This window comes from Simochromis diagramma, unplaced genomic scaffold (genome assembly GCF_900408965.1).
Source record: "Simochromis diagramma unplaced genomic scaffold, fSimDia1.1 OVJJ01000514.1, whole genome shotgun sequence".
NCBI lineage: Eukaryota > Metazoa > Chordata > Actinopteri > Cichliformes > Cichlidae > Simochromis > Simochromis diagramma.
This window is the reverse complement of record NW_024387346.1, coordinates 1,617,006-1,644,606: the sequence shown is the minus strand read 5'-3', so window position 1 is coordinate 1,644,606 and position 27,601 is coordinate 1,617,006. Positions and strand designations below refer to the sequence as shown.

The 27,601-nt window shown below is 40.8% G+C and overlaps 2 protein-coding genes across 6 annotated transcripts in view; both read left to right on the top strand.

Moving 5' to 3' along the window:
- Positions 1 to 2,139: 2,139 nt before the first annotated feature.
- On the top strand, positions 2,140 to 18,628 carry rbm44 (RNA binding motif protein 44). 5 transcript variants are annotated; one of them, XM_040006858.1, is made up of 21 exons: positions 2,140 to 2,816; positions 2,955 to 2,982; positions 3,059 to 3,165; positions 6,782 to 6,853; positions 6,923 to 6,968; positions 7,038 to 7,072; positions 8,680 to 8,867; positions 8,967 to 9,166; positions 11,515 to 11,636; positions 11,746 to 12,098; positions 12,176 to 12,225; positions 12,300 to 12,449; positions 12,535 to 12,700; positions 13,824 to 13,858; positions 15,781 to 15,847; positions 15,985 to 16,066; positions 16,144 to 16,275; positions 16,362 to 16,429; positions 16,613 to 16,683; positions 17,389 to 17,593; positions 18,090 to 18,628. In XM_040006858.1, the coding sequence occupies exons 1-21, from the start codon at positions 2,609 to 2,611 to the stop codon at positions 18,375 to 18,377; spliced, it is 2,673 nt and encodes an 890-aa protein (XP_039862792.1). In that variant the 5' UTR covers positions 2,140 to 2,608; the 3' UTR covers positions 18,378 to 18,628. The 5 variants fall into 5 exon arrangements, with proteins under 5 accessions (XP_039862792.1, XP_039862791.1, XP_039862790.1 ...); XM_040006857.1 differs by having other exon boundaries at positions 6,779 to 6,853; positions 15,784 to 15,847; XM_040006856.1 differs by having other exon boundaries at positions 2,141 to 2,816; positions 6,779 to 6,853.
- Positions 18,629 to 24,846: 6,218 nt separating this feature from the next.
- The window catches only part of itgb5 (integrin, beta 5), a 47,879-nt gene continuing 45,124 nt past the window's right edge, over positions 24,847 to 27,601 (top strand). The window contains exons 1-4 of the mRNA XM_040006703.1: positions 24,847 to 25,463; positions 26,199 to 26,284; positions 26,440 to 26,647; positions 26,770 to 27,019. Coding sequence (XP_039862637.1) covers positions 25,385 to 25,463; positions 26,199 to 26,284; positions 26,440 to 26,647; positions 26,770 to 27,019 — 623 coding nt within the window. The 5' untranslated portion in view covers positions 24,847 to 25,384. The remainder of the gene's footprint in view (positions 25,464 to 26,198; positions 26,285 to 26,439; positions 26,648 to 26,769; positions 27,020 to 27,601) is intronic.

Genomic DNA, 27,601 nt, shown 5'->3' with positions numbered 1-27,601 from the left:
ATGAGTAATTTTCTCTAGCCATACTCAGGCCTGATTACTGCCAGACATGATGAATGAAGAAACCAAGTAGGCTAAAACATAAAAAGAAAAGCAGCACATCATGGTACAATCTAAAGAAACTCAAGAACAGATGAGAAACAAAGTCAGTGACATCTATCAGTCTGCAAGGAGTGGCTGTGGACTCCAGTGAACCACAGCGACACCTATTATCCACAATGGGAAAGACTTGGGGTGGCTGTAGCTCAATAGTAGAGCAGGTCATACTAATTGGAAGGTGGATGGTTTGATACATGGCTGCTCCAGTCTGCATGCCAAATATTCTTGGGCAAGATACTAACCCCAAGTTGCTCTCTGAGTGTGAACGTTAGGTAGAATGTACTTGATCATAGAAAGCAACAACAGTATCCATAGGTGAGTTTCAAGATGAAACCCACTGCTGACCAAAAACAACACAAAGGCTTGTCTCATGTTTGCCATTAAATGTCTTGATCTCCAGGACTTTTGGGTAAATATTTTATGGACTGATTGAACAAATTTTTTGGAAGGTTTGAGTCCCATCACATCTGCCGCGTTCATGCTCAAAACTCCACCAGTGGGACTGGATTGACATATTAACTTTACACAAAGCAATGTGAAAGAGTCATTGCCATCGAACAGCTGATGCAGTTTTTTCTGCCGAGGGTGGCACAATCAGTTATCATATTTAGAGGGCAATTACTTTTTCAGACAGAACCAGATAGGTTTGGATAGCTTTTGTTCCTTAAGAAATGAAAGGACCATTTAAAAACTGCATTTTGTATTTGTACTTGCATTGTTGTTGATATTGAAATTAGTTTGATGATCTTAAACAAATACTTAAAAATAAATTAAGAGGGAGCAAAAATATTTTCACAGCACTGTATCTGTTTTTTAGTGTAAGCCAATCATGTCGGCACCATTGCAATGCAGTCTATTCCCAGTAAATTATTCTAAAATATAATGTACATTTTGTACAGTTATGTTAAAAAAATTATATATTGTGTTTGTGCCCCATATGTTTTTCAGATATTTAAATCTGGTCTTGGTCTTATGTTTAAATATCATGCCACTGAGAGTGAAACAAGCAAATTAACATGCTGTCCTTTGACCTCACAAGTCTCACTCCTCATCCCTGCTGTTAACACCATGCTCATTACCTGAAACTTTGGCCATGTTTAATATGGACATTACCACTGTCCAATATACATATGATAGTAAAGGAAATGAAAACTAGTGATGTGGGATACCACTGATTTCCTTTCCAATTAGATATTAAGTAAAATTCAGGGTAGTATCTGATACTGATACTTTGTACAAAAACTCAATGTGTTATTGTATTTCAAATTATAGCTTCATAATGATTACAGCACATCAAACTATTTGTTCTTATTGTTAAATTATGAAGAATTATTATAGAAATAAAAAACTGAAGTTGTGTGTTTATTGACGCTATCTGTGTAGTGTATATCTTGTCATTTAACATGTATATACTTGCCTGGATATTTCAACATTCATACTTTCCCTCATTCACAGTTGTGCTGTGCCACTACAAATTTTGATATCGATACAATCATTACCAATAATTTTAAAGTATTCGGGCAGCTAATTGGGGGAGAGTAGTGTGCCACGACTTATGAGATGAATTCTCAATTTGCAAATTCTGAACACGTTTTTAATCATCACTGTGATCGTTACTTTCCACAATAATTAGTTAACACAAAAAACACACCTTTCACCTTTTCATGTGTTTTGAAACTGAGCTTTTGGAGACCTGGAATTTAAAATTTTCTGTCTCTAAAGCACACAAAAAAAGATTCGGACATTTTTCATATAGTGCATGTTTGAGGTTTACTTTTTCCAAAGAAATAATTAACACAGTTAAAATCAAAGTATCGATCCAATCACGCTAGTATCGATCGATCCGCACACCTCTAATGAAAACTGTACTTGAATTGTATTAGTTTTTCTCAATGTTCAAATAAAATTGTACTGTGTATAAATACATGTAATCCCGCCCCTCAAAAAAAGTTATCTGCTGAGTGCTATTCTATTAAGAAAAGTGAGACATACTGACTATAGACATTACGGAGATCAAAGTGTTTGATCTGTATGTCTTCTCAACTACCAGACTGGTAAGTGACAACAGGGTAAACTGACTGTCCTTCGCCTACAGAACTCGCTGCATGTGTAAGAGTGTCGTAGGGGGAGAATGTTAAAGCTCACAAATGGCAATAGCGAAGATTAACTAAAGGTAAAATTAGAGAGTGGACTATTCCTGTACTTTGACGAACCAATCTTTCCCCGGCATGGCTAAAATGAAGTGGAGTGAGAAAATATATCTTCCATTATTGTAGTTATGAGACAACTGAAGGCCTCGAGAGTAACGCAGGGTTTGGATGTAACATAACTAACAAGTTAGCAAGCTAACTCCGAAAACTAAAAGGAGAAGCGTATGTGCCTTTTTATTTTCAGAAATATTAAACGAGAAACCGAAAATTCAAATGCTAACAGATAAACATTAGCGTTGCTTAATGCTAACATTAGCCGTCATTACGTTCACGTGCTTAGCTGACGCCATTTCGCGGTTATAATGGAGCCGTGCTACACGCATTACCCGTGGCGGACGTCGTGGCCTTTTTACGTTTGGACGACTCCAATAGACACCCAACCCATGGCTTCTTATCAAACATCGTGGCGTGACTTTCCACGCATGTTTTTTCACGAGGCACCTCATTACTCCGCGGATGTGTGGGCAGAAAGCAGTTTTTACAATCGTTATATTAAAAGACCCAGTCCACGTAAGTATAAAATCATGTCCTAGCGCACTGATATTATTCTGTGTCCAGGCTTTGTGTTCTGTACAGCAAACTTGACCAGTAACTACATTTTACTAGTTTGTCATTTGTTTGTCTTAACGTCGGTTTCTGCATCAACAGAGGATAGCAGGAAGTTCTTTCTGGACAGGTATGCAACCACGACAGTTTTCTGTGTCCAGCTAAATAACCTGAACCACAAAAAAGAGACGTGGTTCTGCTTTCAGGTCTGTGTATGATTTGGTGGCTGCTTATCCGCAACTGGCCTTAACTGACTCCAAGCTGCTGGGCTGGTATCTGCGTTTGTCACCTGAGGACAGAAAGCTCATACAGGGTATGTGTCGGTACTCCCACTACAGCAGTCCACAACAGTGTTGCCAACTTCTCAGTAAGGAAAATCGCTATTGGCTGTCCTAAAAGTCGCTAGAAGTCGCTAAATGACGTCATCGCCTAATTTGCATAATTGGTCATGCTAATCTAATTGTAACCTATGTTGTTGGAGAGAGAAATAACATCGCGGAAGAGACATAAAGTGAGTAAAAAAACGTCCTAAATGCATTTAGAGTTTATTTAGAACTACAAATTAAATTTCTTTTAGCAATTATTGTTTTGTCTTTTTTTGTCTTTTTTTTTATGTCACAATTCCAACCCTGCTCCTTTACCCGGGCTTGGACCGGCAAAAGTGACCCGAAATAGGCACTCTGGTGGAGTTAGAGTGTGTGTGTGTGTGTGTGTGTGTGTGTGTGTGTGTGTGTGTGTGTGTGTTTATAAGTAGTTTTAAACCTTGTCATCCACAAAACAGCATAAGAGTAAAAGACATAAAGAGGTCAAGAAAGATGTGAAAGAGAATGTATTAGGGCTTATAGTACTATGTATGTCTTGCGTGTCATCTATGTCTTTGCCACACCACACCATATTTTGCTTTCAATGCGCCAGTTTCTTGTAATTGCCAATGTGATTTTTGGGCAGCAGACTTCCAGGCTTTTTGAATGCCTGTCTTTTTGAAAATGTTTTATTCCCCTAACTATAAGCTTTATCAAAAGAAAAGTTTTAAGCCAGTCTTGAAAGTAGGGAGTGTGTCTGTCAGGATTCAAACTGGGAACTGGTTCCAGAGAAGAGGAGCCTGAAAACTGAAGGCTATGCAGGTTGAAAGCAAAGCGCTGTGATGGGGTAAAATGCCCCTATGAGGTCTTTCAGATAAGATGGGGCCTGAATATTCAAGATCTGGTATGTGAGGTGGATTTTAAATGCAATTCTGGATTTAAGAGGTTGCCATGAAAAGATGCTAATATAGGGGAAATGTACTCTCTGTTTCTAGTCCCAGTACTCTTGCTGCAGCATTTTGGATTAGGTGAAGGCTTTTTGGGAGCATTTGACCTGATAATAATGAATTACAATAGCCCAGCCTAGCTGTAATGAACATACAAACTAGTTTTTCAACAGCACTCTGAGACCGGATGCTTCCAATGTTAAGAGATTATGCAGATGAAAGAAAACATTCCTACATATTTTTTTATTTTTTTTATGCATGTTGAAGGACATATCTTTATGCCCTCGTCAGGCTTCATAGATAAATAAAGCTGCAAATCATCTGCATAGCAATGAAAATGTATTCTGTTTTTTAATAATGTTACTTAAGGGACGTATATGTTATGCTAATAGTACTGGTCCCAGCACCGAACCCTGTGGAACTCTACGATTAACTTTCATATGTGAAGACGGCTCTCCATTTACATAAAGCATTGGAATCAGATGTAATTCAGACTATTTCCTTTATATATCAGTGGTGTGTTCTAATCACTGCAGTAAAATACTGTGGTTGGTGCTATTGAATGCTACACTGAAGTCTAACAGGCGAGGCAGTCCACTATGACGGGCCATAAAAAGATCATTTGTTAACTTTGCTAGTGTTGTTTCTGTGCTATGATGCACTGTGAATCCAGAACGAAACCATTCAAATAAAACCATTCCTTATCATCTACCACACCCATGGGTGTGGTAGATGATAAATGTGGTTGCACTCACCTGTTCACTGCGCCTGATGTTGACGAGCAGAAAGGTAGGGTGAGCATGAGGCAAAACTTTCTGTTGACTGCAGCTTGATGTATTTTAACTGGAACTTGATGGTTTTTGTATATTTGTGCACTAATTGATGCCATAGCCTTAATTGTAAGTTGGCATTGTAATTAGTGCAGTTATTGGTAAGTTGCAGTTATTTGTTTGTGCAATCTGTGCATTTGTTTAATAGTTAATCCCATGTGCTGATTTATATATTGGACAGTTGCATGTGGAAATAAAAGGAGCAAATGGTACAGAAGTGTATTTTATGTGTTTATTGTTGCGCGTCATCTGTGTCCTCATGTTTAGCCTGCCGCAGCCATAGGTTGGAGGAGCCGCAACAGCAGTAATTCTTTCAAGACTTTTTAAGATAAAAATGGAGGTTAGAAATTGGTCTGTAGTTGGCTAAAAAAGCTGAATTGAGTAAAAGCTTTTTAATTAGTGGTTTCATTGCAGCTAAAGTGAAAACCCGTGATACACATCCTGTTAATAGAAACTGATCATATTTAATAATTGATTAATAGTAGAACTGAAGAGTTGTGTTGGAATGGAGTCTAAAAGACACAGTGGTTTAGGAAAAAATGAATTAATGAAGTTGTTGCATGTTCTTTTTATCTAAGGTAAAAGAGGGTTTCAGTCCCAATCCAGGTTTTTCCCAATCCAGAGAGATGATGCTAACCAGCAGTACTAGTGGTATTTGTAAAAGAGAATGTGCTTCTGTCTGATTGGTCAAAACCTGTTGAGAAGTGCGGTGGTTTAGACTTTAGCCCAGGGATGGGCAATTCCAGGCCTCGAGGGCCGGTGTCCTGCGGGTTTTAGATCTCACCCTGGGTCAATGCACCTGAATCACATGATTAGTTCGTTACCAGGCCTCTGGAGAACTTCAGGACATGTTGAGGAGCTAATTTAGCCATTTAAATCAGCTGTGTTGGTTCAAGGACATATCTAAAACCTACAGGGACACCGGCCCTCGAGGCCTGGAGTTGCCCACCCCTGCTTTAGCCCATTGTTCTCCTCCATTGGGTGCAGCTTCACCTAGGGATGGACACACACAGACTTTTCCCTGACCTGTTACCCAGTTTCATGCGCCTAAGGTACCATCTTACTGTGAGCGCTACTGTTTCTGGACCTTGCTCCGGTTCACTCCCGCATTCCTGCACAGAGCCTTCCACAAAGGCTACACAAACAACCCTTGATCATGGGAATCTGTAACTTCTTATTTTATTTGGAGTGCTCAGTATGCAATTAACCATTAAAGTGATCTAAAATTAATTGCAGTCCCCATATCATTTGCCAGCACAGGTTTTGTAAAGCAAACTTTTCTAGTCCTCACAAAGTTAACTCGGAAAGATCAGAGAGAAACTGTTAAACTAAATATAAGCAGCTACTCCAGTTGCTGTACTTAATGATATATCTGTGGGAAGGTTTTGAATATTTTTTTTCTTTAATAGTTGAAACTAAAAAACAAACAAACAAACGTTTAAATAATGACACTTAGCCAAAACAAGCAAACTTAATCTGGAAATAACTAATCAAATTACAAATGAAAATACAGAACTTTGATAGCTGCTGTCAGTACATGATTGGCTAATATGTTTCCTGCTTCAACTGGGGAGTCGGGGGAGGGCAACCATTCAGAGCAAATGCCAGTTAACGTAACAAAGTTGTTCTGAGAGAACCATACAGACACGAGAAGAGCATCAAAACTCCCTCTAGATTTGTAACCTTTGTAACAAAAAATATCACCTAGAGTTGTCACATTGATGAGCAAATTAAATAACTGGTAGAACAGTTATAACAGTTTGGGCATTTTTGTGTATAGGTGTAGGCACATTTTCATGCATTGAAAATGAATTGTAGTTACCTTATCATGTTTTTCTTTTCCCTAGAAGGAGGAGGGTTTCATCAGTTCTTGCAAAGACATCCTGCCTTAGAAATACATAGGCATCACGTTCAAGTGAAGGGTAAGTATGTTATAGTACTAAAATCTTGCACTAGGTGTGCTCAGACTAAATTTATTTTTAAATTTACAGATAGCAGCAGTCCTGCCCAGTCAGCTGTGACAGCCAGCCAGCACGTGTATGTGTTACTGTGAAGGCACATATCAGACAAGTTCTATCACTTCACTAAAATTCATTTTCTTTACAGGTTTACAACTGCAGGAACAGAGATGGATGGATGTGGTAATATAATCATCCTCATACACTTGAGTCAGAAAACAGAAACCCCTTTAAAAGCATTAATCAGATTGGTTTGGACATTGTGCTATTGGTGGATAGTTCTGGGACTCTGCCAATTAAAAAACATAACTAATATTCATTCTCAGGACCTCTTCCAAAATAGATGGTATTTTCAGCTTCTGTCCATTAGCTGTCTACCTGTTTTTACTTTATTTTTAACTACTTTTTTGCTTGAATTTTTTAAATAAAAATTTACAAAATGAATATTTAACATGCCTGTTAGTGACCTTGTGCTTTGTCAACGTTTGGTTGGCGTCAGCACAGTAAATGGATACGGATTCCAGCACATTCAGCTGTCACTAATGCTGCTGGTGCACTCACCTTCTGGTTTTACTGGATGTCTCTGACTTAGACAGATAATAGCCCAACTCGAAGGTGTGATTTCCAACCCTCTACCCATTTTATTCTCTCATTCCAACTTCTGTTGGGTTCCTCAGCTGCTCAGCCATGGAATTGGAAACCAATTCCACGAAGCTTTCTACACATTGTTCATGAGCTAATCTGAAGGCAACATGAAATTTGGAGGTCTGTAGCAACTGACTGTAGAAAATTGGCAACCTCTGTGCACTGTGCGCCTCAGCTGCTGACCCCACTCTGTAATTTTGTGTGGCCTATCACTTTGTGGCCGAGTTGCTGAGAAGTGCAATGACTTGCACTTCTTTATAATACAGCTAACAGCTGACTGTGGAATATTTAGTATTGAGGACATTTCATGACTTTACTTATTGCAGAGGTGGCATCCTATCACAGTGCCACACTGGAAATCACCGAGCTCCTGAGAGTGACACATTCTTTCACAAGTGTTTTGCAGAAGCAGTCTGCACTCCTAGATGCTCGATGTTATACACCTGTGGCCATAGAAGTTATTGGATATGCTCAAAACTTCCTTTTTTTTTTTTTTTTTTTGTTCTTTCAGGCCTGCCATCAATAGCTCTCTCGTTCTCTCTCTCTTGCTCTTTCCTTTTATTTTACAACTGAATAACACTTAATAGATATTAAAATATCTATTAATTTAGACAGGATTTTATCTTCTGTGTTAAATCCATTGCCAAGAATCAAAATGTAACATGCATGTCTTTGGGTTGTGGAAAGAACCCAGAAGAAACTCACACATGCAGACCATGCAAATGGACCAAGAGGAGTTAGTTAAGTGATCTAAAAACGATAATCGTGCTGAAAGCGGGCCACAGTTGCACAGAAAGATGACTTTGAAGAGAAGAGCTTTAAATCTGGAATCGTTTATTTTTTGTTTTTTGTTTTTTGTTTTTAATTAGTGAAGTCCTGGAACTTTTGGATAATTCCTGGTATAAGTTCAGGTTACTCATCCTGCGGTTGGAGATATCCCACTGTGCGTGTCAGACAGGCAATGACAACAAAATTGCAGTAAAAATAAATTTCACAACACATCTTAGTATAGAACAAGGCTTATTTCTTGTCTCAAACTGTCAAATTTAATGAGTATTAATTGAAGATTACTGAGTCTTGAGACAAAGTTCCATTCACATACTTTCAATCTTGTAACAGTTCCATTTGTTTGCTTTTTATTCAAGAAACACCCAGCACTCACCTGGACTTGGAGATGCTCCCCAGTAGGGAGAATTTAACTTTGCTTGGCTGTAACAGGAACGAGCATCAAGAAAAGCTGTTTGGGCAGGCTCACATGCCTGGTGGCTTCAGTGCAGCTTGCAGCAGCCCCGTCACACAAAAAACAAATGGTCAGAAGGCCTGCTATAGACCTGTAAGTGTGTTTAAAGAGCTTTAGTTTGTGTAGTCCAAGTTGTGTTTTTTTGTTTTGTTTTTTTTTTTAAAAAGACAAATCACTGTTGTTATTTGAAAGGGACTGCCACTGTGCCAGCTGAATGAAGATGGGTACTCATTTCAAACGGGCAGCTGTCCAGCTGTGTGCAAGGAACCAGCCGGCCTGGTGAGCATTTCTCTGGACACGGACCTCGAGGTATGTCGACAGAGGAGAAAGCCTGAGCCCTGGAACCAGATTTCAGGGCTACAAGGCCAGAGTGCAGACTTCAGTCCATCACAGTAAGTATGCATCTTATTTCACTGAGTCTTCGACTTAGGGAAGTGTTTTTATTGAGTAGGTGTGAGTCATGTCAGGACCTGGTCCTGTCCAAACTCTTCATACTTGAGACGTGCTTGGATCCTGTTCAGTAATGTTGCTACGGTATGCTGAGCTCTAATAATCGCTGAGAATTGTTGTTATGTGTTGCATCCTTCTCCCAATGTTGCTCAATCTTCAGCCTTGGTGAGGCTCTTACTGCTTCTGTCTCTCTGGTGTACCTTTTCGAGCTGCTAGCCAAGGCTGGCTTGGTTTAGCAGTTTCTAAGGCCACAGGTGTGGACAGTTCTTAGGCCCCGCTTTTTACATTGCGCTTTCCTGCAGTTCCGACAGTTAGCTTACTTCCCTTCATGCTCCATCTCCACTGAGGACACTGTTCTTTGTGGCTGTTCATCATAGGATGGACTAGAATAGCCCTTTATTGTCAATGTACATGTAAAATGAAATTATGGGTGTTCCACACCAACTCTGCAGGAATAAAATAATAAGACATTAGGAATAAATGACAAACAGGAGAAATGTAGACAAACTTCTTGAACAAAGTTCTTGGAAACAGTGCAAAGGACTTCATCTGAGTATAGATTGGATGCGAGTGGCCTGAGTGATGAGCGTTACTCAGACTGTGGCTCAGATTGGTGAGGTGAGTGAGGGTAGTATTTGTTAATAGTCCGACTGGCCCAGGTGAAGAAGCTGTTAGTGAGTCTGGAGGTGTGGGACCTGATTGACCTGAGGTGCCGACCAGACGGTTCACACAAGTGGTGAACGGGTGCAAGGAGTCACCTGTGAGGGCCCTGCTTTTCCTGAGACAGAAGGATCTGGCGGTGGCCTGCAGGGGTGGCAGAGGGTAGCCAGTGACTTTTTTGGGCGGTATTAATTACCGTATAGCCAAACACATTGTGACAGTGGCCGTTGACCGTAATGCTGCATTCACATCTTCTGGTAGACTTTCATCAGGTACTTTACGTAGGCTTGGTAATCAGCCACTGAGGATCCAGGTTTCCAGCTTAGTCATAAACTTCAGGTCAGCTGCTCTTGCATTCAACAGCAACCCACCAGTTGTTCTTAGAGCTTGGTAACCAATCTCGGAGGGTGGGGATGTTGATTTCTCAACCCTTGAGCTGATGTCCTGGGTTCCCTTTGCTGTAGCATTTGTGTTGTACCTCATCAATCTCTAGTTGTGATAGCAGTTGCTTCTTCTGGATGTTGGAACATTGAGCTACTATCTCACCCTTAGTCTAGATGTTTGGTGTTACCAAAGCCATAAGTTCCACATCCTCTTCATGTAACCCCTTCCCCTGGGATTACATGCATGGTAGCATTAAAACAGCTATTCAACACCTCACACAGACTTTGTTAATATGAGCAACAGACAAGCCAGTATGGCTTGAGTTATCTGTAGCACATACACATTAGGTAGCCTTGGGTAGCATGGAGGGCCTAGCCTACCGTTTACTGGATTTGAACCCCTGACCAGCAAGAAGGTATTCTGAACCATGATTTTGCCACATAAGTGCTAATGACAGTGCATACCTGTTACCAAAGGCACAGAGGCTGGTGTATACCTGCCTGCTGCTCTCACTGATGTAACTCTAGACTGGAGCAGAGCCCAGCCCCTCTGAGGAGACTAGTTTCAGACCCTAATATGTCAGTTGAGGTGAACCAGCTACATCTACTCTTTCTTTCTGTCAAACTCTCATCACTTCAGTTTCCTTCCATACCAGACAGATGACATTCCCTTTTCCCATGGCCAGCTTGAGTAATCAAATTGCAAGGGACCTGCCCTTGACAGTGACCTGAAGCACCTTGCACCGGACCCCTACGCCGCCTCTGGCGGATGGTGGGCCCACAGGATGTGTGTTGCATGTCTAAAATCCATGTTGCTGCTGACAGTGTCCAGCTTTTTTGACTTCAGCTTTGGTGCTCCTGTCTGTGTCTACGGACATCTACTTTAAACAAACTGTGGATTTAAATTATCCCCAACTACAGAGTGAATGAATTTATTTTAGACATCGGAAAGAAATGTAAAAAATGTTTAAAGTTTCCTAAATCTGCAGCATATTCAATGTCGTGCATATGTTGCCCCCTTCCTGATTTTCTCTTATTTGTGTGTTTGTCAAACTTAAATATTTGAAATCATCAAACAAAGACATTAGATTAGATATTAGACCAAAATAACCCAAGTAAACACAAAATGCAATTTCCATAGACCAAACACTCTTACACCACTCTAATTATATTTACAAGAACTTGGTTTCTATAACAGCACTACCTGTTAGGCTGAGAGTAATGAGTAACATTATTTGATGTTACAGGTCAGAATGGCCAATGGCTACCATAGAGTCTCTCCTAGACTCCAGCAGTACTGACAGGATTCAGATGATTGATCCAGAGTACACCGATGGAAGCACTATGCAGGCAGTGGAGCCAGAACAGGGTAAGTTTCCTCTGTGCCAAGCTGAAGAAAACACCACAAAACATATATGCAGAGATGAGGATATGCATGGTACTGACCATACTGCAATCAACTCTCTTAACCTTCGAAGATCAAAGCAACACCTTTCATAGCCTCATGGAGGATGATAAGAGCATCCTTGTCTGTCTGGCTAATGACAGTCTGAAAGAACAAAACCGGAGCGGTCACTCGTGTCCAGTCACCACTAATGATGTTACAGCAGAAGCCAGCACTGAGACCTTGAGGTCATATGAGTCTGCCACCAAGGTAAAAAGTGTAGATAAGCACACCTCCCCTATGCCCTGCGTCCCCACCTGTGATGCGATGATTGGCACTGAGGTGGTGCAGTGCCTGTCAGTCTTTACTCAAACTGAGGACCTGGAAACAGCTGACAAACACATTAACACTGAAGTACGCATGGCAGATCTGGACTATATCACCAAGGTAAGATTGGAACCCAAACAGCTGTCATTCATAGAAGCTCCAGCAAAACATTTTTAAATAGTTTATTAATATTTCAGGAATTTCTCAAACTGAAGAAAACACAGGAAGGGAAAGAGAAAACAAAAAGGTGAAGTATACGCACGCATGACCTGTTTATGCATGATCTGTATAGTATAATGTGTGTGTATGTACCCCCCCTAGTGTTGGCGGCAAGTTGAGAAAAGAGTGTGAGTGTATGGACCGTGCTCAGCAAGCAGAGCTAGCCCTCCTGGCACTGCAGTACAGCATATGCAGACAGCACTGCTGGAGACTATACTACACCTCTGCTGAGGGAAACCAGCTCACCCTAGTGTAAGTATGCACCAAGTTACAATACGTGTCTGAGCCTATAAGCCTCTGTCTGAGACAAGAGTTTTTGTCCTGAATCTCACTGTAGGGCAAAGAATCCTCCTTCAAACATTATACGTGCTCTCCAAAAACTGGAGTTTGACTATAATGAGATGAAGAGTAAGATCCAGGCGGGGCTTCCCCTGCAGCAACTGAAGCCTTTATCTGTTGACTCTGGCGAGATACTCACAGGATCAAGTTACATCCCTGCACAGGTAAACATTAGGGGTGCAACGATACACAAAATTCACGGTTCGGTTCGATACTTTGGTGTCACAGTTCGATATTTTTTTGATACAAAAAAAATGTTCATGCCTTTTTTAATTTGTCATTTATTAAAATTACAAATATTTTAACTCAAAAGCACAGTTTTTAAATTTAATGTTTCTGAAACGACAAAATAATAAAGAAAATAAATCTATCTGATCGAGAAATCGCTCATCTTTGGAAAAGAGTTTATTACAGAGAAATGGCTCTTTCCAAAATAAAAGCTATACTATACGCTTCTTCTGGGCTATATTCTCAGCAGCATATTAAACACATCAGGTCCCCATAAGGAGAATCATGTGCTGACGGCTGTCTAAATGACTCGTAAAGTTTGTAGCATGCGTGCTTTTTGTTTTGTCTGCTTCCACTTGTCTTTGCACTAGGATGATGTCGGCGTAAATGTGCAGTCATATTCGTTGTGTTCCCACTAATGCTGTCAGCGTTAATCTCGTTGAAATGACATTAACGCCATAACGCGGCAAATCTCCGTTAACAAGGTGCCGCGGATCGCCCCGTGCGTGGGGCTGGACGACGTCAACACGTTAACGAGCTAACTGCGCTAACGCACTAGTTCCCACCAATTGAGCATTGCGTGGCACATCCGACATACTGTTTTACTTTAGTCCATGACACGCTTACCATCAGGGTCATGCTTCACATGAAAACCAAAATGGTTCCAAAGGCCAGATCTGAATGAGGGTGGGGGAGGTTCAGTTTCAGGTAGCGTTGAGGCAGTTGCCATGTTGCAACAAGCTTAGCTTCTGTCTTGCTAGCTTGCGCTGTGCTAGTGGATCTGCACTCGACAGTGCAGCCTAGGCAGAGTAGTCGAACGCAGATCCACTGAGCGCTCAACACAGACAGCATCGTCAGAAGAAAAGTTGATAAAATAAATTAAACATGTTGTATTGTTCGATACATATGCGTACAGAACCGAAAGCACTGTATCGAACGGTTCAATATCGATACATGTATTGTTGCACCCCTAGTAAACATCTGCCAGCTCTGTGGTGGGGCTGGGTGATGAATTGGACTTTATTTGGAAATAACTTCTTTTTCTGTCTTCCTGTCTAGATCATTCGTGAAGTTTTGGGAGAAATCTCATCTTGGTACATTAAAACACACATGTGCACGCGCACACACGCTATCATTTTGCTATCTTAGTGAGGACATCTAATTGACAGAATGCTTTCCCTAGCTGCTTACCCTAAACATAAAAAATGAATGCCTAACCATAACCTAATTGTAACCCTGACACTAAAACGGCATTTTGAGTCTCAAAAATGCCTTCAAACTTGTGGGGATGGGCACTTTTGTCTTCATAAAGTGACCGTGGCTTCCCACAAGTATAGTAACATATCAATTTTGGGCCCCCACAAAGAGGTCTAAACAGGTACACACACTTACACCGCGTTCCAAATTATTATGCCAATTGTGTTTAAGTCTCATAAAGATCGTTTTTCAATTAAACCCATGGATGAAATTGTGTCTCAGGGCTCTTTGGATGACTGAAATCAATCTTGGACACCTGTGATCATTAGTTTGCCAGGTGAGCCCAATTAAAGGAAAACTACTAAAGAAGGATGTTCCACATTATTAAGCAGACCACCATTTTCAAGCAATATAGGAAGGAAAAATGATCTCTCTGCTGCTGAAAAGCATGAAATAGTTGAATGCCTTGGACACATAATGAAAACCTTAGATATTTCACGAAAACTTAAGCGTGATCACCATAATGTAAGAAATTTGTGGCTGAGTCAGAGCACACATGGGTTGGTGCAGATAAAGGCACAATGATGAAGGTTTCTGCCAGACATCCATCCATCAGACTAAGAGAGCAGATATTTGAAGCTGCTGGTGCCTCTGGAGCCCTGCGAACATCAAGGTGTAGGATCCTCCAGAGACTTGCAGTTGTGCATAAACCTTATATTTGGCCACCCCTAACCAATGCTCACAAGCAGAAACGGCTGCAGTGGGCCCAGAACTACATGAAGACTAATTTTCAAACAGTCCTGTTCACTGATGAGTGCAATGCAACCCTGGATGGTCCAGATGGATGCATTGGTGGATGGTTGGTGGACAGCCACCATGTCTCAACAGCGCTGCAACGTCAGCAAGGACGTGGTGGAGTCATGTTTTGAGCCGGAATCACGGGGAGAGAGCTCGTTGGCCTCTTTTGGGTCCCTGAAGGTGTGAAAATGACCTCTGCAAAGTATGTGGAGTTTCTGACTGACCACTTTCTTCCATGGTAGAAAGAGAAGAACTGTGCCTTCTGCAACAAAACCATCTTCATGCAAGACAACGCACCATCTTATGCTACAGCGAACACCTCTGCATCATTGGCTGCTATCGGCATAAAAGGAGAGAAACTCATGGTGTGGTCCCCATTCTTCCCTGACCTCAATCCTATTGAGAACCTTTGGAGCATCCTCAAACAAAAAAATAAGAGGGTGGGAGGCAGTTCACATCCAAACAGCAGCTCTGGGAGGCTATTCTGACATCCTGCAAAGACATTCAAGAAGAAACTTTCCAAAAACTCACAAGTTCCATGGATGCAAAAATTGTAAAACTGCTATCAAATAAGGGGTCCCATGTTAATATGTAGCTTTGACCTGTTAAGATGTTTTTGATTTCAGTAAAATTGATCTACTAATGCTGCAAATTCAACAAATGACAATTTTCAATTCTTTACTATCTATAAAACGTTTTGGAACTCTGTGCGTAATAATTTGGAACAGTGCATTTTTAGTTTATTTTTGAAAAACATACTTTTTCATTGGCAGTTTTGAGTAACATTTGAATTATACTCTAATGGTTGATGACTCGAAAATTATGCTGACTGTCATTTGAATCGACTATTTACAAAAAATAAAGGAAAAATATCATTTGCATAATTGGAACGCGGTGTAGTTGTATGTTATTTTGCTTCAGTTATTGAGTAGATAAGACTTTTTTTTTTTTTTTTTTTTTTTTTTTTTTTCCTCCCTCCTCTTCTCCCCCCAAATAATGACAAATGTTTTCTAATCCAAAGCAGCTCCCAGGAGAAGCTGGATGCACCAAGTGGAGATGGTGGACGTCCTGATGCTCAAGGTGGAAAGGTTCTTCACATTTTTGTTTTTCACGTCCTTTTTTTCAGCTTGGTGTTTTGTTTTTGTGTGTGTGTGTGGGTTTTTTAATTTCCTGTATTTGGGCCTCAGTACCATGAACAAGTCAACTTTTTTCCCTCTTTTCTCAGGTTGGTCAGGAAAAGGAAAAACGGCTCAAAAATAAAAATGAGAGTACAAGGAGAGCTCCTACCCTCATCCCTCAAGATGGAGGTTCGAACCATAATGCGCAGAAGCGTCTGTAACCAATTTATGAATACTGGTATCTGAGGAATTCTTTTTGTGGACAGGGTCTGCGGGTCAAGAGGTGAACACAGGTGAGAAATGGTATGATGCTGAGGAAGAGCTGGAGCTTCCAGAAGATGATGTAGCTACTGCTGTGAGACAGGACCCCACACCGGTGACGGCACATGTGTCTGATGGTGTGAGAGAGCAAACAGTGCATTAGGGCTGAACATTTGGAGAATTAAAATTCTAAGTAGCTGCAGTTAAGTTGTTTTCATTCCAGAATCAGCCAGTCAGGAGGCCATGAGCTCCGTACTGTGTGTTTCCAAGCTGCCCAGCAATGTGACAGAGGTGAACATTTACTCATCAATGTTGTTTGAGTAGTCATTTAAAATTCATTGTTTTTTTTCGCATTGGAAATTTTAATTGACAAGTTAAATTGTGTAATGATCCTTTTATGTGAAACTATTGTACTGCAGTGTGATTGCCAGCAGAGGGCAGTGTAGACTTTAATTGAAACTTTGTCCCTGTCAGAGTGACATGATGCTGTTCTTTGAGAAATACCATCCCACTGAAGTCAGCATTTCTGCTTTAAAGGATTTGAGGTGAGGTCCTTTTTTCCCCCACTATTCAGGCTTATGCTTGTTTTATTAAGTAGTCACACATTCAGGTCTTTATATCAATTCTTTCCTTAAGGAAAACATTATTATGGGCCCAGTTTCCCTGTGTTTTTGGCTTTAAATCGTGACTCCAATCCTGAGTATGAATGCTTTAACCGCATCAAAGTAAACCTGCATGTGTTTGGCTGATTCCAGGTGATCTGTAATATTATCCTGTCATTTTTTTTTGTGTACTTCTGTCAACACATTACTTTACCCTTGTGTCCACTCCACCTGCAGCAGGTCTGTTTACTCTTGGGACACCAGTTTTCTTTAGGGAATTATGTTTTGCCATGTGGGATTTCTATTCTTGTTAGACTGGCAGTACTCACCCTGCTCCATGTAATCGCTGGAGTCACAGTGGTGTGCAAAGTGATACAGTAAATAATCTACCTGGTCAAAAGCAGATGTTAATGTATTGCTTGTAATGTAAAAGTCCAGTAGCAATGTCATGCTAGTGTTTATCCAACATTAAATGACACTGAGATTAGAATTAAGTCCTGGGCTGTAATTTTATACAAAACTGTAAAATGTTACATTTCTACACAATTCTAGAAGGTTTACTTTTTTATGTGTGGTTGTAGCAGCAAATTCTAATGCTTCACAAATCAGCACACGCATGCCAGTTTAACAACTCGCTATGTTCTGAAGATTTGCCATAGTTATGTTAAGTGGCCCCCAGTCTGCTGAGACTGCAGTGAAAGAGCTAAATGGATGCAGAATGCAAGGTCGCGTTTTACATTTGGAGCACATCAGCAGACCCACGAACAGCAGCCAGAACTCAGCCTCTGAACCTGATTCCTCACAGGACGCTGCCAAACCACAAACCTCCAAGACTGACTCCAGCAGCACTGAGGTGAGCAGACGAGCATTAGGCGTCCTAAAACAATCAAACTTTAAGTGTGCATTCTGATCTGTTAGAAGGAGAACATACAGTCCCGATCAAAAGTTTAAGACCACTTGAAAAATGGGGGGGGGAAAATCTGATTTTGCATGGTTGGATCTTAACAAGGTTCCAAGTAGAGCTTCAACATGCAACAAGAAGAACTGGGAGTGGGACAAAACTTTTTTTTTTTTTTTTTTTTTTTCTTAAGCATGCAATTCATTGAAAACAACACTTAAACTGAAACGGGCTGTTTTAAAGCTGAGCAAAAGTTTGGGACCACATACCCTTTGAAAGGCTAAATCTGTGCAAAAATGTCTATTCATTGTCATTTTCTGTCAGCTGGCTTGTTTGCCATTTTTCAAGTCTTAAACCTTTGATCGGGACTGGATCTATGCTTTTTGTTTTTTTGTTTGTTTGTTTTTTGAGTGCATTAATATGGAAATGTGTGCTCCTCTGTTCTCTCCAGCTGATAACCCCGCCTCCTGTTAAGCCCAGGAACAGGAAGGTGGTGTGCATCTCCCCTACAGCAAAGGGAACCTTTGTGCCACAACACTATGGCACCATGAGCAGCTTTGATACTCTGATAGCAGAGCTGACACAGCTCCACCCAGAGGTGGGGAGGCAGAGGGTTGTGGATGCTATGCTTGAGCTGAGGGCAAAGCATCAGGGCGTCCTCTGTGGCATGCCCCTCAGGACCATCAGGGAGATGATATCTGAACTTCTGACCAGGCCGCAGACTGCTAAGCAGTCATAATAAAGAAACCAACAGCTCTGATTTGTTATGTGACAGAACCTTTGATTGTTCATTCCATCATATTATTTTTAAGAAGAGGGAAAGCTATTAATCAGCCTGCTATAGAGAATATAATTTTTGATCGAAGAAGAATTTGTGAATCTTTCAATGTTGCTGCCTTAAAGTTAGAGGCATGTTCAGGCTGCTACTTCTGTTGTCTGGCACGTGAATTAGTTTGTGTTCTGTCATTAAAAAAAGCATCCTTTGAAAAATGTCTTATCCTCTTTGTTTTGCCTTTCTATAACCAAGTATTAGCAGAGTCCTAATGTCGAGGCTCAACACTGTGCAGTTGTCTTAGTAGATGTAAAGGGCTGTAACTAAGGCACTTATTCTGAAGTAGTATCTAAACTAGCTTTAATGTCCGCTGTCACCAGAACTGAAAGACTGTCTAGAACATATATAAATGCAAACGTAACTTTAAATTTGATTTATTTTTAACAAATGGAAAAGGTGACTGTCTTAAAAAAACAAACAAAAAAAAAACAACAACAGCTTTTTAATTCTGGAAGTTCTTTTTCTAAGACTGTCTTCTGGTGTTGACCCGTAAATTTCCACCCCAGGTCTTTTATCAGCTGATAACAGCCGCCTTGACAGCCAAGTGAACTGCAGACCTCAAATCATCCAGTTACAGTACAATACAAGTGAGACTGTAAATAGTCTTACCTGGTCTCAGCTACATGTCAAAAAGGACGACTGCTACCATGTCCAGAACTGATATGTGGGAAAAAAAGATGGGTCGTGCATGCAGGGATTGAAAACATTCATGCTGAAATGAAGGCTGGCTAGTCAGCAGTGAAAATGTATATAGTCAAGTATGGGTGCGCCCTTATGTCACTATGGGTGGGTATTTTTGATACTCACGCACCAGTATGCCAGTTAAAACGTTTGTTTGTGAGGAGCAGCCAATTAGAAGAAAGCTGAGGAGCTGTGCCACCCTAAAATGGTCGCTTGCCACCCAACTTTTGCATATGACATGATGTTTATTAAAATAGGACAGCATTAAGACTTTTAGCCTAGCTAAAGTTAACACTGAATATAAATTCTAAAACTGAATATATTACATAGTGTTACCCCCCCCCCCCCCCCCTCCACTATTAACAAATGGTTCCGCCCATAGCGCTGACCGCTTTCTTTTTCTTTTTTCCAGTAGCAACCGATGCTTATGATTGTGTCAGAGCACATTTTGAATCAAAACCTTGGGCATTTCACACAGGTGGTTGGTTGTTACGCTCTGGAAATGGAATGAAGGTGACTGTTTTTTAACCTTCTGGGGTACACGGACACGCAGCACCTCCAAATCACATGAGTGATTTAAGCTGACATAAGCTGCAGCTTGTGTTGAAAGTTCGGAGTTCAAAGTATACACCAATTTAAAAATGCTAATGACAGACCACTAAGTCCACAGTTATGATTAAAAAAATATATATATCTGAGCTATGATCTTTTTCTAAATATTATCGTCATGGTAAAAAAATAAAATGTGTTTTGTTTTTGTTTGTTTTTTTTTCTAAGGACAACGCGAAAACAGTAAAGAAATTGGGGGGGGGGGAAGCCTCTTTCCTATTGGTGGAAAAATGTACCATGTCGACCAATTTAAAAAAAACGGCAACTCTGTTTTGTTTTGTTTTTTTTATTGGTTGTTTGGGAAGAGAGGGAAGTTATGGGAGTGATGGCAGCGAGACAGAGCAAGCCAGGGAAGGAGACAGAGATAGTGATGGGATCCCGGCTCTTTTTAGAGAACCGGCTCTTTCGGCTCCCAACTGGCTCTTCAGGTTGTTTTGTTGCTTTAATTTATTATTAACAATAATATAAAATTATGCACAAAATGAATTACTAATGTAAAAAAAAAAGTTTTATTTATATACGTTTATATATAAATATATGCGGTGGCCCCTAGAGACAAAGCACGTACAAACTCCAAAACACATTTCTAGCGTTAACTGAACTTCCACAGAGCAACCTAGATCACTTAAATGACACAATTGAAAGCATGTGTGTATTGTTTGTGTATTTATACACAAGCACTCATATATATTCCAATAATTTAAAGAAAAAATGTTCATTTACCTGTTACTACCACACACCAAATCCAGTCGTTGGTATTTGCTGGCTTGTGTAGCCACTAAGTAACAAAAGCTCAACACTGCCCCTAGCATCCTGGAGCACTTCTGTTGTCTTTTGTACGTGCTATGGAATTTTTACGTGTTTTGGAGTTTGTACGTGCTTCAGGGTTCGTAACTGTTTTGAAGTTTGTACGTGCTTTGTCTGTAGGGGCCACCGTAAATATACTTTTATTTATTCGCTCCACATAAAATGTAATAAATAAATCATATAATACAAAACCCAACTATTCACATTTCAACTTTTAACTATTTAAATTTTCAGCTTTTTCCTTTTAAACAAATTTAAAGTGAAACAACACAAAACACTGCAAACCACAACACAATTAAATATAAATTAAAATATAAAAACAAAAAGAACATGCATATTCTCTGTCATATGGGCCTGCATGAATAAACTTTCTGAATCCTTTATCATCTACAACTGAAAATAGTTGAGGATGATTACTATACCTTTCTAATGTGACATTGTTGTCCCTGGCTCTCTTTCTCTCTCTCTCCCTCCCGCTCTGTTCCTGTGCTACTGCGAGTGTAACTACCGCCCCTCCCCCCCCCTTCCCAGCGCAAAGCACAAGGCTCGCATGCGGAGTGAAGCGGAAAAAAGTGCGACTGAGAGAAAGGAAAAAACAAAACAAAAAAAACCCATGGCTCCCAATAAGGAGCAGGCTTGCGTTGTTCACTCGCGACCGACACATCACTAGAAAGAGAGAGACGGCAAGTTTTGAGATGTGAGAGATTTGTGACGTTTAGCATATAGCTAGTGCACTGTGTTGTCTTGTGTAGTCGTTGTTTTTTTGTTTTGTGTAGCAGTGAGGGCACTAATGAATGTCACAAAGGCAGATTGCAATGTAAACACTGTCTCCAGGTGGAAAACCAGAAGAGTGATACACCTCCTGTTGTCAGGCCTGCAGGGTTTATCCCTGTGGTGGTCTCTTCTGTATTGTGTTTTTATTGGCACAAATAATTTGTGGGACATCTTATTGTGACACCTGATTGTTATAGTTATAGTAGTATTTTTCAATTGTTGTACAAAATTTAAAAAAACAACAACAACAAAAAAAACTACGAGATGCGTTGGCTGAATTACTAGATAAATAGTTGCATATAACTTTGTTTACAAAATGTATGCATAACTTTTCAAAAATTACTATTTATATTTCCATTTCAAGTTCTGAAAGTAATTTACTAAATATGTCTGTGGGTTTCACAGTAAAAAAAAATACTACCGGTACTAGGATTTCATGTTTTTTGTGTGATTTCAGATCAGTTGTGTTAATACAGAATGTCAATGAAAAAATTACTGTAGATTCAGACACGTGAGGTTGTGCTGAAAAGAATGATACCAAGCAAGGCAAGGTAAAAAATCAAATCAAATAAAACAATTTGAAGGTGAAATACAAATGTAAAATCAAAAGTAGTCAAAAATGGCCAATTATATTTTGCACCTCAGAGTCCAAAATATATTCCCAACAAATCGTGAAAAATAAGGTTTTCATTTTTGTTCATGACAGTGTAAATTTGTGTGAATTCAAGCATGTGCCAATCTGATTTTTTCTAACAAAAAAGTGAAACTTAAGTTAGACCTGTGTTTGTAAATCAACTGCCCCATGTTGGGTTGCTTTCTGGATTTTATACTTATTGGTAGGGCAGGGCAATATGGCCAAAAATATTTATCACGATATATATTTGAAAATGTGCGATAACGATATAATTGACGGGAGACAAAATACTTTACAACTCCACAACTTTATTAGTGGGAAAAAAAACCCCACCAATGTATTTTCACTCAAACAAGCTGCTGTTTTTTATGTGCATTAAAGTTATATAACAAATCTAACAGTGCAAATGCAAATTCCTTGATGACAGTTTGGAATTTCCAGTGGATATTGGCCGACATATCCTGAGCATAACCATGTATAATATCCACAGAACTTAAAAAGAGGTTATACACACACAATGCGGTAGTATTATGTTGAAGCACAGTACATATCACTCCGCGAGGCTCCTGACTACAGTAGCTGTAATTAGGGATGGGTATTGTTTGGGTTTTATCCGATACCGGTGCCAAACCGGTACTTTTGAAACGGTGCCGGTGCTTAAACGGTGTTCAAACCGGTGCTTAAAGAATGGAGAACACAAAATTGGTCCAAAAACCTCTCATGTTCAGCTGTTTTTTTGTAAAAAGATAACAATGTTAGCCTTTTCTGCAGCTATGGGGCATATATGGTATCACTCTTGGCTGGAAGCAGTGCTTAAACAATGGAAAAAACACAAACTTTGTCCAAAAACCTCTCATGTTTAACTGTTTTCCACTTTTTCTTTGGTCATTTTAGCCTTTTTGGCCAGGGTGAAGGGAGTATCTGCCATCAAACAAGAAGACAGCAGCATGTAACTACGACGGTGTTTGCTAGTTCACCTTACATGCATTAATGTAATAACGTGGTTAGCCTACTCAATGTAAATTACACATGAACAACATTAAGCTACTCGCGCAGAGAAGAACAGCTGCTGCTGCATCATCATCCGTCATCATTTCTGCTACACTGGCAGGGCTAGGGGCCAGGACTCTCCTCTTTGGGTTCTTGGGGGATATTGCTCCGGGTCCGATAACAGGCACCACTCCCACAGTAGACGTGCTCGGTGTGAGGTCTCACAGCAAGCTATCAAATACGGCGCATTTCTCAGCTTTTAAAAAAAACGCTATGCGTCGCCAGGTGTTTCATCGGATTTGAGGTGTTACCTCCTTTGACAGTATCACAGTATCAGCTTAAAGCACTTGTTGCAGGCTGCTGAGTTTGCATATTTTGCTGTGAAGTACAGCCAGACTTTTGACCGCTTCGCCTTGGGCATTTTTAATCTGTAGCTCTGCTCTAAAAAAATGTACATACCTGGCCCCGCCTACTATCCTCGGAAACGTAAAATGATTGGCTAGAATCCAAAGTGTATCACAGCTCAGGAAAAAAAAAGCACCGAAATGTGCGCTGCTTTTCGGTCTGGTTACTACAGTTTATGACAGGTACCCGTTATGATGGCACCGGATATCAGTACCCATCCCTAGCTGTAATGCTCCGACAATCCATCAAGTGGTGCAGCTTCATAGCTTAGCAAAGTCATACTAAAACATTTTTTGACAGATTTTTGAGCGCCGTGTACCACATAAAATCAGTTTGGTAATAACAATGGCCCGCTTGCATGCGCTACCAAAAAATGTGCTTTGGTGTGTATCTGACGGACGCAGCTGTTTCTATGTGTTTGGACCTTTTGTCCACATGTAAACGGCTTTTCGAATCACCGAAAACGGAGATTTTTTTAAAACTCCTTTTTTGCGTTAACGTGTGGACCAGGAATACAGAGTTGGTCACTCAACGTCAAAGGTATGTGCCATGTCACGCTGTGCGCCACGTTATTGTTTACATGAGATGAATTGCAGAATGGCAGATATTCAGATTAACAGTATTTTGTCTCTATCTGCAGGTTTACACGCTTACATACACGCAGTTAATGTCCCTCTATTTAAAAAGGCAGAGGCGTCACGGTGTAATTATTTTACGTGTAGTTGTTTTTTTCCTGTGTAATAATATTCAACATTGCTATCGATACATTTTTCAAAAAATGCCTCTCTGTGAAAAATGGGTTTAAAAACATAAAGAATTGTGGGATACTGTTTGTCCGTGATTTGAACCGGGGGAACAAATTGTGGCAGGATCAGCCTGATATTATTTGTATCCTGCTGTAACCTTACTGCATAAAGAGCTAACATCTTCAAAATGTCAGGAGTAGTTAGTCAAGAACTAAAAAGTGTTTGTGAACAAAAAATCCAGAATGTGGGGATACTGTTTGTCAGGATTTGGACAGCCCAGCGCGTGCTCCCGACACAGGGGGAAACCAATTCTGCCGGGGAGACCTATCTTGGCACTTGTGCAGGTGAAGCCAAAGGAAAGATACGCTTCACCACATTTTCTAGTATTTGGCTTGGAAGGAAGTTGGTTTGGAAACATATTTGACGATGTTTTATCTTCTGCTTTGAGTTTGTGTGGGAGCCCCATCAAAAACTTGTCCTTTATGGTAGCAGTGTCCAAGCGTTTTGTTTGTTTGTTTGTTTTTAATTCATTACTTGCTCTGCGCTCGCCTAGGGGGCGCGCCCCACACTTTGGGAACCTCTGGAAGAAGAGGATTATGGCAAGAGCAGTGTTTCCTTGTCCGTGCCTCCCAGCTGAGGCTTTCTGTGCATTCACCGCTAGATGTCCCCACGTGGTCGACATAATGTGGTGCCGACAACTCCAAAAGGCAGTGAACGGGTTAAAGCAATCCCTGGCAGGGAGTGGGCGGAGATTCCAGCTGGAAGCAAACCGAGAAAGCAACGCTCAAATCTGGAAAGGAAAATCACAGTTGAGCGCAGTTTTTGTTCATGTAATTTGGGACGGGATCTTTTCCTCTTTTAGCGATCTTTGGGTGGATTTGAAACGAGAGGTGCTATGAAGCTGAAGTGTGAGAGCAGTTGTCAGCTGAGGGTAGAGTAGACGTGGAAGGCTGCAGAGGCGTCAGACACCGAAGCCTGAGTTAAGAGAGCAGATCAACAGGACGGTGCAGAGCGCTGACTCTCACACTTGAAGACAATGGAACTGCTGTCCCTCACCTCACACGGATCATTCACTGTGATGAGCCCCAAACCCGCGTGTCTGTGGATGTGAAATGGTCTAAACACGCCACACTGTTTTGATTTGCACGGATCAGCTGGACTTATTCTGGTGAGCGCGCTGATGGGAGAGTAACACGGTGCCATCGGTTCCTGAAGAGATACGAAGCCGGTGTTTCCCTAAGCCTTTTAAAAACACCCACAGGGACACCATGTGGAGCCTCGGGACGTGGATGTTCCAGGCGGCTCTGTGCTGCGTGCTTCTGCAAACAGTGCTGCCCAGTGCCAGAGGTAGGACGCAGGACTGTCTTCTTCTCAGCACAAATCACTGCCTGTTTTTGCAGCGGCCGTTGGGTTGTGTTTGGATCACACACGCGGAGCTGGAGCTCCTCGAAAAAACACTTCGAAGCCTCTGACAGTGATAAACGAAAGGGCTACAGGCCCTAGGATAGATAAGGATTATTTTTAAACTGTGAATCATGCAAAGCTACTGTGGAAATAAGATTGGAGCAAGATAAGATTTTTTGTTATTTATTCCCCATTCAGTGCCAAGGAAATCAACCTTATGTCACGCTTACCTTTAAATGGCCACACAGTCAGTCAGACAAATGTTTGAAACTATTGATAAATTTAATTAAGAGCTCACCAAGGCCATGATCACTCCAACTGATGTTCAGCTGCTAAATCAGAGCCTCCATGATTTCATATGAACAAGCAGCATGTTTAGAATATTGGCTGAGATTTTCATATCATTTTTTTTTTTTTTTTTTTTTTTTACATGCCCAAAAATCAATGTTTGCATCAGCCTCCAAATTCTGTACTCAGAGTTATTCTAATAAATATGGAAAAGATGGAAATGAGCATCACAGGTCCTGTTTAACCTTTGACCAAATATGGGCTGCATTATTATTCGTTTTTTTTAACCTTAGGGTCTGTTTCCTTGGTCATTAATTTGAAATAGAAGTGCAACCGTGATAGGGATGAAAGTAGAAATCTAGCCTCTGCTCTGTTCCCGTCCCCCCTCAGGTCTCAACACGTGCATGAGTGGCAGTGCTACTTCCTGTGAAGAATGCCTCCTGATTCACCCCAGTTGCGCCTGGTGCGCACAAGAGGTATGGCTTAGTTGATCGATTATTTTCATCATGTACATTTACTTGTACAGGTCCAGTGAAGTGTGGGATGCATTCAGCACTTTTTTTCTTTTTTTGACCTTTTGGAAGCAGTATGAGTAATCAGGAATCTGAGATTTGTTGCTTTCTATATGCAGGATTTTGGAAGGGGGCGCAGTCTGACATCACGGTGTGACTTTAGTCAAAACCTGTTGAAGAGAGGCTGTGACGAACACTTCATTGAATACCCAACCAGCAGCATCAACGTCCTGCAGAACATACCCCTAAGTTCAAAAGGGTCTGGGTCAACCCAGTATGATGTGGTCCAGATTATGCCACAGAAGATCTCTCTCAGCCTGCGACCCGGTAAGAATCATAAACATTTCATATTTAGGATACGGGATAACCTTGGAACATTAAAAAAAAAAAAGTAATAAAAGCATCTCTTATAAATAATGCAAAGCTCACTGATTTTTTTTTTCATGCAGGAGACCAGACGTGGTTCAGCCTGCAGGTGCGGCAGGTGGAGGACTACCCGGTGGATCTCTACTACCTGATGGACCTCTCTCTTTCAATGAAAGATGATCTGGACACCATTCGCAACCTGGGCACTAAGCTAGCCCACGAGATGGGCAAGCTCACCAGCAATTTCAGGCTAGGCTTCGGCTCATTTGTGGACAAAAACATGTCCCCGTTCTCCTACATGGCACCAAAGTACCAGGAGAACCCATGCAATGGGTAGGTGGTGGCAAAAGGAATCGAGCTCAATAGCTGTAGGTGAAAGAGATTTACTCTGTGGCCACACTCTGTTTTTGCACCTTTCTGAATCGTGCACTCTGCATCTTTTTTCTTCATATTTAGAAGGCAGATGGAATAATGTAGTTCTTAAAAATGGCCCTAGTACTCCCACGGTCCCCTGGGGCTGGTGATGCAGGCAAACTGAAAGGGAGCAGAAGTGAAAGAGTAGAGAAAGCTGTGGTGCACAATGTTTGCCCTGGAGGTGCGGCTAACTCTGTGCGCATCACTTCCCATTTAGGTTATGGCCTGGGCTGTGTGTGTGTGTGCCATGTTTAGATATTTTTGTGAGTGTGTGTGTGTGTGTGTTTGTGCATCAGTCACAAAACAATAAGGCACTTTAGGGAAAAACTAAAGCGATTCCTGCTAAAAGATCTCCCTTCTTTCATAGCTATCCCATTCACTACATTAGAAAGAGTCTACAAGTACTGTATATGAAGTGAATCATAAGATACGCCATATTTAACATTTAAGCTTCTCTTCAACACAAACAAACCGTCAGAGCCAGGATTTATGCCTTTAAAG

Excerpts from the sequence above, each read along its gene's own strand:
- rbm44 (XM_040006856.1), top strand. The coding sequence starts at position 2,609 with ATGGAGCCGTGCTACACGCATTACCCGTGGCGGACGTCGTGGCCTTTT. Across the intron at positions 2,817-2,954 it reads TATTAAAAGACCCAGTCCAC|AGGATAGCAGGAAGTTCTTT; the intron begins GTAAGTATAAAA and ends CTGCATCAACAG. Across the intron at positions 16,067-16,143 it reads CCTCATCCCTCAAGATGGAG|GGTCTGCGGGTCAAGAGGTG; the intron begins GTTCGAACCATA and ends TTTTGTGGACAG.